Source organism: Vipera ursinii, assembly GCF_947247035.1.
Source record: "Vipera ursinii genome assembly, chromosome: 2".
Classification (NCBI taxonomy): Eukaryota; Metazoa; Chordata; class Lepidosauria; order Squamata; family Viperidae; genus Vipera; species Vipera ursinii.
The window spans coordinates 156,133,851-156,146,315 of NC_139513.1; the positions used below are offsets into that span (position 1 = coordinate 156,133,851).

Genomic DNA, 12,465 nt, shown 5'->3' on the forward strand with positions numbered 1-12,465 from the left:
ATAGTCCAACAGGCGCTTAAAGCAACTCTCCTGAACACATGCAACGGCATGCAGCCTGTCCAAAAGTCTTTAAAATCTGGAGAGCTAGAAATATGATTTGAGGGGATGAAAGTTGAGATCCGCATAATTCTGGAGGCTGCATTCCACTGTAATTGGAACTGCATGTAATTGTAGAATTTTGTCAAACGCATCAATTATTGTATTTCTGTTCCTTCTGCAGCTGGTTGTGAAACACCTGGGTTTTGATACAAGAGTCACTATCCTAGGACATGTGCAGCGTGGTGGGACTCCCTCTGCCTTTGATCGTGTTCTGGTAAAAAAAACAAACCCTTCTGTTCTAGAGGTGTTTTCCCGATCCTGTATTTAACTTCATTAAGTTTTGGAACACAAAGCAGGCATTTAAGCTTCTTAATCCTTTCGACTCTTGCACTCATAGGCTGCTAAATATCTGGCATAAATTTTCAGGAGATGAGCAAATGAGCATTTTCAAAAATAGGAAAGTTTCTTGCAGCATCTCATTCAATCATTCAGACTGTAAACAGTGGCGCTAAAAAAAGAGGAAGGATCTGTGTTCTTTCTAGGACAGTGACGGCAAACCTTTTGGGTTCAGCATGTCAAAAATTCAGAAAAAAAAACTAACTTGACTCAGTTGGTGTGTCATCACCACCACAGCCCTCGAAGAAAAAAGAAACAATTCTCTATCTCCCCTCCAACCCATCTAGATCACCCTGACCAGTGGCATTCGGTAGCAGTGCTGAGGTTGGGCCTGAAGTAGAGGCCCAGGCCTTGACTTCAGTCCTAGCCCCACTGCCTCCACTCAAAAAGGCCACCTCACGCCATTCCCCAAGACAGGTGAACCTTGGGGAATGGCACAATTGTCCCCATGGCCCAGCATTCCCCAGAATCTGCTACACCGACGCGTGTTTTCTTTCTGTTGTCAAGTCGCTGCAGCCTTACCTGAGGCTGCCCCAGGTCACACAAAGTTTTCATTCTTGAAGCAGCTTTGGAGAACGCTCTTCGGTGGCCATGTGCAGCTTCCAATACCCGCATGAAAACCTAACTTGTTCTCAGGCAATTTTTGGAGGCTTGGGAGGCCATGCAAGATCATGGCTTTCTCTCACAACTTCCAGAGGGTCCAGAGGCCCTGTTCTTGCATAGCCTCCTCAGCCTCCAAAAATCACACAAGAATGGGACATGTTTTCTTTAATAGTTGTTGAGTGTTGGTGAATGCTGGCTGTCACCCACACTGACATGGCATGTCACCTTTAACACACATGTCATAGGTTCACCATCACTGTTCTAAGAAAAGCTAAGCTGTGTTGTTTTATTTCAGTAATGTTAAGACTTCATCAACCTGATGAAGTAGGTGCTAATCACCAAACGGCCTTTTAATAACAGAGGTTTTTCCTCAACAGGATTGGAGAAAAAGTATAGCTACTTAGGAGGTTTTAGTGCCACCCCCTTTAAAAAATGTTATCAAAATTATATGTTCTGACTAATTCTTGATCATTTGGTATAGGCAGCAGTTCTTCATAGTTACTGAAAAAACTGCCTGGGTATGTTCAGAGGCTCAGTCTTACTTATATTTCATGCTTGAATTTGGCACTGAACATGAATTCAGCTGTATCTTCCTAAAATGTAATTAATTAAAAAAAATACTTCAGCTTCTTGGGGCAAAGAGCTGTGAGGTTGATTTCATTTCCTCCTTTTCCGGGGTGTGAAAACAATATCAGTTTGGAAAGTGCAGGGCTATAGGATATAATTAAATACAGTATGATATTTAAGTAATCTTATTTTCCATACTACCATTGAAGCTGCAGGCTTGGGGTATTCTAGCAAAAGACAACCACGATCCTACTCCTTAAATAATGTACCAAATTAGGGGAGGATAAACAGAACTGCAGCAACATGAGTCCCTTACAGGCTTGGTATGAAAGAATAGGCTGTCTGCTTGAGGAACCACAGTGACTTAATTAAGTAAAGGAAAATATTGGAATAAGCAGCCTTTCCTGAGGCTGTTCCATCACCTAGATGTGGCTACAGGCCATTACTGCTAAGCTTGTAAGCCGCCCTGAGTCTTCGGAGAAGGGCGGGATATAAATGGAATTAAAATAAAATAAATAAAAAATAAAATTATAGGATAACCTGGGATGAAATTCTGGGAGAAATCCCAATTTCCTTAATATATTTTTTAAAGAACCTCATTTTTTTTAATCTCACAGGGAAGCAGAATGGGTGTGGAAGCCGTTATGGCTTTGATGGAAGGAACTCCAGATACCCCCGCATGTGTTGTCAGCCTGTCTGGTAATCAAGCCATCCGCCTTCCTCTCATGGAGTGTGTTCAAGTGGTAAGCTTTCTCTCCCATCTCACTAATCCGTGGGAGATTATTTTATCTTCCTTCATATATGAGTAGGTTCTGTTGTTTTAACAAACCCTTTCTCTTTCCAGTTTCTCCAAAAACGGTACCTTCTAATGTGCTTGGAAGAAAGACCTAGGCTATCGTGTAGTAAAACTGCTCAACAACTTCTATAATCAGCAGAATCTTTACCAGTCTTCAAAAAGCCTGATTAAAGAAAGCTAGGAAAAATTGTTTGCAGAAAAGCATCATCGGCATTATTACCTTGTAGTGGAAGAGCAACAAAACAAGATTTAATATTATCTGTTATTTTATTTATTTATTATTTATGGGATTTGTATGCCGCCCTATCTCCCAAAGGACTCAGGGCAGCTAACAATGATAAAAACACAAAATACAAACATTAAAAGGTATTAAATCAAATTATCCCATAAATAGTCCAATTAAAAACACAATAAAACAAAATTAAGAAAACCTCCCTTCCATCAGTCCAGGTCGGCCTGTTGAAATTTTGCCCTTTGACCACATGTAATTTTCAAATATAGGTAGTCCTTGATTAATGACCATTCATTCAGGGATCATTTATGAAGGTGCTGAACTATGACTGGTCACTGAAGTTGCATCCCAGCAGTCACATGACTGTGATTGAAGTATTTGGCAACTAGCCTCCACTTACAGTAGTTGCCAGGTCCCATGGTCACATAATCACTATTTGTGACCTACCTTGCTGGCTTCCCACAAGCAAAATCAACGGGGAAGTTGGTAGGGGAGGTTGCAAGTCATTCCGGCAGGGTACTTGCATTTTCCCCCACTTTGCAGCTGTGCTGCCTCACTGACCATCCTTCCCTTCGAATGTATTTGCACCCTTCCCTGCCCGGAAGCAGCAGCATCTGTCTGCCTGCTGACCTGCTTATCAAGTACTTGGGACTTGGGACTTCGTGTTATTGACTTTGCTTGTGGGAAGCTGGCAGGAAGTTGAAAGGAAGTCCTCATTTAATGACCCGTGAACCTCACTAACAACAATAGGAGCGCTTGGATTGCTGTCTCCAAGTGGTGTGGTATGGTCATGTGATGTCACTCTTTACAATCACATTGCTTAGTGATGAAAATTCTGGCCCCAATTACCATCATTAAGTGAGGACTATCTGCAGTTATGCCACCAAGCCAAGATGGCCCATCGCCCTCTAAAAAGATAAACATTATCCTTTCCCCAACTTCTTGTTTGAGTAAATGATGGAATATTTTACAGGCAATGGGCAAGCTCTGTGGGTATGAATCAGGCAACCATTTCCACTTCTTTCAACAGACCAAAGATGTCACAACAGCAATGACTGAAGGACGATTCGATGATGCTCTCAAACTCAGAGGAAGGTGAGGCTTAGTTTGAAGAGAGAGATAGGAAGGTGGAGAAACCAAAAGATGGTAAGGAGAAAGGGGACAACAAGGAGGAAGAAACAGGAAGGGTGGCTCAATTTATTTTAGATTTGGTCCTGCCATTCTCTGACATGTGGTGTCAGAAAGATTATCCTAAAGCAGTGCTACTGTCACAAGATATCTGAAGCACTTTCTATATTTATATTTTTTATATATTTATATTTCAGATTAACCGTGAAGAGTAAAGTTTCAAGCCACCACCACCCTGAGTTCCTGGTGGCTGCATGGACGCATCTCTGTAATTTCATTTGGTGTCCAACAGGATTTACTGTTGCCTTTTTAGGGATATCTTTCAATCTTTCAGTGTAGCGTTGGTCCCCTGACCAAGACTGAGTCAGGACCACCCTGTTTGCTTTATGAAGTTAGCTATGTTTGGCTACAAGCCATTCCCAATCCTTTTTTCATTATTTGCTACTGTTCCCATGAAGTTAGGGCATAGCTATCCAAGAGGGGATTGTGTGGGAATGGGAGACAACAGTGAGCACTTTTATCATTCTTTCAAATGTTCAGAATTCTTCTTTCAGCTGCAAACCTCATAGCTGAGAAAACATCCATCCTAATTCTCTTGTTGCCCACAGGAGTTTTATGAATAACTGGAATGTGTACAAGATTTTGGCTCACGTGCATCCACCCTCAGCCAAGGTAATGGGTTGGGATGGGAGGAGAATGCATGACAGGGGGAAAAAACTACTGCTCAATGGCAGAACCCAAAATTGGCATTCTAGAGGCGGAAGTTAGAAAGATTGGGTACCAGATGATGTATAAGTCCTTTCTCTGCCTGAGAATCTGGAGAACTGCTCCTAGTGAGAGAAAACAAATAATAACAATAGCAGTAGCACTTAGACTTATATACTGCTTCACATTGCTTTACAGCCCTCCCTAAGAGTCAGCCTATTGCCCCTAACAATCTGGGTCCTCATTTTACTGACCTCGGAAGGCTGAGTCAACCATGAGCCAGTCAGCATCAAAGTCTAGGCTGTGGGCAGGATTAACCTGCAATACTGCATTCTAAGCACTGCACCCCCATGGCTCATAATATGATCTAGAATAAAGCTGGGGTTCTAGAAAAAGGGGTTTCATATTTCCTTTTGGAGTATGAAATGTCCTGTTTAGAATGGCTGAATATGCCCCCATTTACTTGGTGTTTGGATGGAAGAGAGAAATGGAGAGATAGACCCCTCTCTCCTTCCACTAAGTATTCTTCCTGTTTGACAAACAGAATGATGTATCATACTAGGAGGGAACATAGGTATTTGCTGCTCCCCTCTGCGAGCTTGGACAACTGCAGCCATTCCAAACTGATGACGCTAAAATTTGATCCTAAACTGAGCAGCCTGGCTGGGTATATATGGACTCTGGGTTGTTTCCTACAAAGGAATCTAAGAGAAACACAACTTTGAAGGCAGGTAGGATGTATGTATATATTGGAAACCATTTCTGACTTTAGCTTGATCCTTTTCTTTCTTCCAGAGTGGCTACAATTTGGCAGTGATGAACGTAGGTGCACCAGCCGCAGGCATGAATGCAGCAGTGAGGTCCACCGTCAGAATTGGCTTGATCCATGGACATAAGATGCTGGCTGTGCATGATGGGTTTGAGGGCCTTGCTGAAGGAAAGGTAATTCATTTAATCTGTCCACCCATTTCTCTTAGAATGGGGTGGACCACCTGTGAGCCACATGTGATTTCAGGTCTTTGTTTTACAGCCCCAAACCAGTCCCCAGTGGGTATTCTGAATTCTGCAGCAGGCCAGTTTTCAGCATCACCATTTCTAATTATGTTTTTCCCAAAAATAAGAGTAAAAAACCCACATATTTATAGTTTTAAAATGTCCCAATCCCTTCCAAAGCAACAAAAATCAGACATTTCACCTTAGGCACAAATAAGCTAAAAATCAGTTTCCATCAAAAAACCATGGAAGTATGTTCTTTTCTTAAAGCATTCCTTTTTTAAAAATATATTTTTGTTAAAGGAAAAATTTACATAAAATTTAACAATTATAGAAAGAAGAAAAGTAGAAAAAAAGGAATATGAAAAAATAAAAGAAAAACACTAACAAAAGAAAAGGAAAAAGATATCTAAAGAAATGCTACTAATCTTTTTGTAGTAGTTAGAAGCATGTAATTACCATTTCATCATGAATAGGTACCTTCTTCCCATAAACTAACCTTTTTAATCAATAAATTCCAAAATCACCAATTGATATTTCTCATTTTCAGCAAAAATTCCACAAGGGTTTCCAGTCTTTAATTGTTGTTTATAAATTATTGTTCCGCCCTCAATCAGAATTGTCACTTTAGCCATTTATGCAAGGTTTGACATTTTCACAATCCATTCCTTCATTATGGATTTTTTTGTATTCCTTATTAGTGCATATAATAGCCTCACTGCAGTTACCATATATAAAATTAATAGTCCATGAGCCTTTTTTAGCTGACTGTCCACAAATCCTACTAGGAAAAATTGTAATTTCACCTTAATATTATTTTTTAAATACTCTCTGCATCACCATTTGTATTGTATTTATGTCCCATATGTTTTTGCTTTTTCACAAGTTCATCATGCATCTTGAATCATTACTTCTTCTGTATAACAGTGTGTGGTTAATGAGCAGAAGATCACAACAACTGTGTTGCTGAGCTAAGAAATTCTTCCCCACCCTGTTTTCTTTTTTCAGATTGAAGAAATAGGATGGGCAGGAGTTGGTGGTTGGACTGGAAAAGGTGGATCAAACCTTGGAACAAAAAGGTATTATGAGGGGACAGAGGCTTCAGAATAAATAAACATACTTAAAAATAAATCAACATTATGAAATGCTTTCTTCTGATATAACTTGCACATATTGCTGAAAGGCCCAAATTTAAAATAGAATCAAAAGAGAGGCAATGTGATAAGATAAGGAGTGTGGGATACCTCAGGTGGGAGAGGAAAGCCCAGCACAAGGTTCATACAAGTGTCTCTCCTCTCAGAGGCTGAAAATCCTGTGTGAATTTGGGCAGGGAGGATTTTCAGCTCCTGAGAAGAACTTCCCAGCACCTCCCCTATTCTGAAGCACCAATGCTTCTTATCTGGGACTCTCTCCACTTAACGACCCCTAAGATCCCTTAACAGCCACACCCAGGAGTGCCAGGATTTGGGTCATTGGACAAAACAGTCACATGACATCTCACTTATTGACCGCTTTGTTTAACAACCAAGATTCCAGCCCAGTTGTGGCAAGGACTATCATCACTGGGAATAACTGAAATGCTCTAAACACATCGTATGCCGAGTCAGATTGGTCAGTTCTCAGATGGGGGTGACTAAGAACTGGGAGCTTCCGGGTTAATGGAGTACTTTCTGGAACTTTCCGTGAGTGAATTAAAGGGACTGTGTGCAGCAGGACCATTGGTATTTTTTATTGATTTTGTCTGTTTGATCACAGGACTCTACCCAAGAAACACTTTGAGGCAATCAGTAACACCATTGCCAGTTTTAACATCCACGGGCTGGTTATCATTGGTGGTTTTGAGGTAGGTCTGTGGAGAGTTTAGCCGTTAGATCAACTCACTGATCATACGTAGGATCCATAGGAAGACATAGCTAAGTGAGATCATATTGCACAGATAAGTTTCCTCAGGCAAAATGTGTTTCACTGATGGTTGGAATAAAGCCCCTTCTGTCTGACGTCTGCATCTCAAGCCAGCTGAAAAAAGGAGAACATGTTCAGAGTTTATTTTGGTGCAAATGTGATTCTAGGGCAGAATGATAATGGGAGTGATGTTCCTTTGTCGTCAACAGAGAAGGAAAGGGAGGAGCAGGAAGCTGCAAGAGGCTGATGCTTATAATCTTGGGGTTTGAATGCAGCATCTGAACAAGTTGGATTCCCGGCTGGATTATACAGTAGTGGCCAAAATTGTGGAAACCTTTTGGGAAAAGTGTATTTTTGAGCTTTGATGGCTAATAACACCACTTTTTTTTGGAGTAGTACCATAAAATTATAAATCAATGGAAAGATAATTTAACCAAGAATGTAATGCAACATAGTTTGTTCAATTATCTGTACTGTAGTCTATGAAAAGTTATAGCCAAATAACCAGAAAGAGGAAGCACAACTTGCTTTGGTTGATATCAGGTAGCTTTCCTTCATCTGATTGTAGCCAAGGAGCACGAGTGTTTAGAGAGCCAATCGGGTGTCATCTTGTTTTGGCACAGAGCCAATCAGATCACAGTAGGATTCAGTTATCGATGTCATGTATTGAAGCTGAGAGGAGGTCATTTGTCAGTGTCTTATGTGATGGCTATCAAGTTGGTTGGGTTTTTTGTCTTCTTTCATTTAGTGAGCTTGTAAAACGTAATAAAATTAAAGTAATGGTGCAAAGAGTTGACTGGTCGCCCAGAAAGTGATGTAAAATAGTATTATTAAGTGAACAAGGCTACAGTTATAAAGAAATTAGAAGAAAAATGGGTGGAAACTTAACCAAAGGTGGCATTTCTAACTGTGCACTTTTCCCAAAAGGTTTCCACAATTTCAGCCACTACCATAGAAGTGAATTCCTCCTCCTCTTTCCCCTCTTTGGTAGGCTTTTACTGGCAGTCTGGAAATAATTGAAGGCCGGTGCAAATATGAAGAGCTCTGCATCCCCATCTGTGTGATTCCTGCGACCGTTTCTAACAATGTTCCTGGTTCTGACTTCAGCATCGGTGCAGATACTGCCCTCAACACCATAACAGCAGTAAGTGGTTGCTTAGCATCCCAGTTCCAGTTCAGGAAAATTCACCAAGGGCAGAATCTTAAGTTTGCGTTTCTGAAGTGAGGAATAGGTTCGCAGTAGCAACAATTATTTCCTGCGCACAGGAGCTGGAATAGATTCTGAAGAAAGCAAAAGACCTGACAGTTCAAAAGACATTAATATTATTTTATTTTGAGTTTTTAATCATAGAGGACATAGGTTTAGGATTTACCATCTGCAAGTTTTAAATAGGCTGTCAGAATTTGCAAATAACAATAAACCTACGGTATATGCCGCTTCACAGTGCTTTACAGTCCTCTCTAAGCTGTTTACAGAGTCAGCCTATTGCCCCCAGTAATCTGGGTCCTCATTTTACCTACCTCGGAAGGATGGAAGGATGGAAGGCTGAGTCAACCTTGAGCTGGTTAGGATCAAACTGCTGGCAGTGGGCAGAGTTAGCCTGCTATATTGCATTCTAACCCCTGCGCCACCAGGATTCTTAATACTTTTGAAAGAAAGCTGTTCCTAAATCTGGAGAGTACTAAATCTAGTAATCCTAGGCCAAACTAAATGATCAATAAACAATGAACAGTCTTAGGCAATTTCATGCAATTAAAATTAATGAGGGGGTATTGCTCAGTGGCAGTGTGGTAGCTTTGCACACAGAGCCCCACTTAGGTCAGTTGGAAAGTTGTTCCTTAGACAGTGCAGGCATTGATTCCTGTCACAATATATATAAGAAAGATTTTCTGTGTTATATATTTCTACCTTGCACTTGTCTAGATACCTCCACCCCCATTCTCTCTCTTTTTATATCCCCATCCTTCAATATGATCATTGCACGTTTAAATGAACTTGACTTTTGAAATACAAACAAAGACTGTGGAGTCTTAGTGAAGCTTGGTTGTTTGCTTACAAATGTTTCATCACCCAACTAGGTAACATCATCAGTGCTAATAGGGAATGGAGTTTTCTCCCTTTTTTATAATAGCTAACTCTCTTCAGATGGCTCCAAAACAATATTTTTCCAGCTGACATTCAAAGCTTTCCATTTTTGCCTGGTTTGTTTCATTCGTAGACTTGTGACCGCATCAAACAGTCTGCAGCTGGCACCAAGCGGCGGGTTTTCATCATTGAAACCATGGGAGGCTATTGTGGCTACCTGGCTACTATGGCAGGCTTAGCAGCTGGAGCAGATGCTGCCTACATTTATGAAGATCCTTTCACCATCCATGACTTGGAGGTGAACGTCTTTTGCAGAGGCAAATGTTTGCTCTATAACCGCATTACTGGCCCTAGGAGAATTGCATGTGTTGATATAATCTAGAGGGGAAGAGCTGGACCCAGTATTTGGACAAATGAGTTCTATTGCATCTTAGAAGAGCCCTGAATTTCTTGGTAGAGCTGGGAAAAATACCAGTTAGAAACTAGAGGGAATGCATGCTATCAGAAACATACTGCTACAGGAGAAAGATTATCTTTTTCGTTGCTGCTATGATTATTTTACTAGGCTAATATGGCACCCCTGCCATGTCTGACTCTTAAGTGGCTTATACATTTTCACAACTATAATACAAATGAAAACACACCGATAATTTCCCACTGTAAAGGAACAGCCCTACCTCATAAATTTAATCATCCCCTCCCCCCAGGAGGTGTATGAACAACCCTTCAGATCTTTAAGGCTTGTCCAAACAGCCAAATCTTAATAGTTTTGTCAAAGTATAACAGGGCTGGAGCCCAGCTGCCTGTTGCAGAGGGATGGGGGCAATGACTGAGAAGGTTGAACTTAAGGGTCCCTGAAGATCCTTCAGGTAAGATCAGGAAGAAGCCTTCTGCTTTAAATCTTAAAGATGGGCAGAGAGCAAAGGGAGAAGTTAGTCAACAGATATCCCAAGTCTGGTACCATGAAGGGCTTTAAAGGTGACAGCCAACACCTTGACCTGTACCTGGTAAAAAAACTGATAACCAGTGCTAGTGTTACATGAGCAAAATCACCTTGCACCTATAATTGGTTGCATTCTGTTGCAGTTTCTGATCTTCAAGGGCAGCCTCGTGTAGAGGTTTTGTAGAGTGCATTTCAGTAATCCAGACAAGAAGTGACCATCGTATAAGTGCCTGATTCAGGCTGGGTACACCAAAGGGATCTATTCAAAGGTCCTCTCCGTTCCTCCTATTACTGATCTTGAAGCAGTCTATGAGAATCCCCAGATGACAGACCAGTTCAGCCTGGGGAAGCACACAGGGGCAAAATAGAATATCTCTGGAATTGGTGGGCTTTTGCTCCCAAAGCCACTGTTGGGACTGGCCTAAGCCTGCTCTTTCATATCCCACCCATCACAACTTCCAAGGTATCAAAATAGATTATCAGCCCCATCTCCACTTCTGTTCTGATGCGCTATCAGATTCTCTTTCACCTTCTCAATCCCTTCCCCTCAACAAACATGTACACTTATCAATAGATTTTGCTGTGGGTATTAAACCTCTAACATAAGTGTAATTATAATTGCAGCACCACTTTATTAGAGAAATGAATGGGGCAGAAGATGTTGGCTATTGCCTTTTATTTAGAGAGATGCAATATAATTTCCTGTCTCCCTCCAGGGGAGGATGCTGGTTACATCTCTTAATACTTATTTCCTTGGGTTTGTCTTCAGTCAGAAGCAATCAGACATTTGAGAAGAGAGCTCAAACTAATTCAGAACTTTAAGACATTGTTCACTGTGGGTGCTGGTTCTGCCTTCATTAATAAAAATACAGGCATAATACAGTTTTCTCAGAATTATTTAGTGTGCGTATATCCACAAATACATACAACACACAACATACTACCTAATAAACATAACATGGAAAAGTATTCCCATGCGGGGGTTACATTTTGATTCTGTAATATGGGTGTGGTAAATTTAGTGGCTTCACTAGTTTAATAAAATCTACAGTGTTGTATTTGAAATGTATTAATATACAATTTGAGGGATAAAAACAAGTGGTTCTGTTCTTTCTTTGGTTTACAGATGAACGTGGAACATCTGACTGAGAAAATGAAAACCACAGTGAAAAGAGGCCTAGTATTGAGGTACCCGACTAAACTTATTAGAGGGGATTAAAAGTTTAGAAGTCATTCAGTTCTTTGTAAGTGTGATGAAAGAGATTCCTTTTTTGGAATGGGTTATGAAAATAACCTTGAGAAACAGGAGGAAGAGCTGCAGCCTAGACAACTATCTGAGTTCAAAGCAGGAATGTAGTTTGAGAAGATCCTTCTCTTCTCATAATCCCATGTCCCGAATGAAAAACAGGCATTTTACATATTTGCTTGCTTTTTCACTTTCTTTGGCCAATAAGCGCCATGAGAAATGAAACGGGGGGAAAAAGTATTTGATCTCCTGGCAGATTTCTTTAGATATCTTCTGAACTTTGGCAACTTTAAAGCATATGGACTTCAGCTCGTAACTCCCCAGCCAGCCACGCTTCTGGAAGTTGAAGTCTATCTGTCTTAAAGTTGCTAAAGTTGAGAAATACTGATTTAGATAGTATAGACAGGCAGCTCTCAGCATCCTTCTCAACTAGCTATAGCCCAGGAAGGTCATAAGTTTTCCGTTCAGTGGAGTATTGTGGAAAACAGCACAAGCATTTTAATACCTGAGGGGTCCTTGGTGCTCTCTGAGCTTGCTTGTTTTCTTGCAGACATTTCATTACCCAAACTAGCACTGGTGTGTTACCTGGTTTGGGTAATGAAACATCCGCAGGAAACCAAAAAAGCTCAGAAAGCATCAAGGACCCCTCATTTCAACTCTGAGCTACCCAGGGCTTTTTTTCTCATAGAACGCTCAGAACGGAGTTCCGGCACCTTTTTTGGATGGAACCTTGTAGGGTAGGCAAGGCGGGTTGTATGACATGTGTGAGTTCCGGCACCTTTTTCTTTTACAAAAAAAGCACTGGAGCTACCAATATTCTCCTTTATTT

The 12,465-nt window shown here is 40.9% G+C and overlaps 1 protein-coding gene across 2 annotated transcripts in view; it reads left to right on the forward strand.

The window, feature by feature from the left end:
* The window catches only part of PFKM (phosphofructokinase, muscle), a 36,330-nt gene that overhangs the window by 20,613 nt on the left and 3,252 nt on the right, over positions 1 to 12,465 (forward strand). For both annotated transcript variants that reach the window (XM_083356670.1, XM_083356671.1), the window contains exons 9-18: positions 221 to 313; positions 2,223 to 2,348; positions 3,664 to 3,728; positions 4,370 to 4,433; positions 5,262 to 5,408; positions 6,468 to 6,538; positions 7,215 to 7,302; positions 8,353 to 8,505; positions 9,581 to 9,745; positions 11,517 to 11,578. In XM_083356670.1, the coding sequence (XP_083212796.1) occupies positions 221 to 313; positions 2,223 to 2,348; positions 3,664 to 3,728; positions 4,370 to 4,433; positions 5,262 to 5,408; positions 6,468 to 6,538; positions 7,215 to 7,302; positions 8,353 to 8,505; positions 9,581 to 9,745; positions 11,517 to 11,578 (1,034 nt within the window). The remainder of the gene's footprint in view (positions 1 to 220; positions 314 to 2,222; positions 2,349 to 3,663; positions 3,729 to 4,369; positions 4,434 to 5,261; positions 5,409 to 6,467; positions 6,539 to 7,214; positions 7,303 to 8,352; positions 8,506 to 9,580; positions 9,746 to 11,516; positions 11,579 to 12,465) is intronic.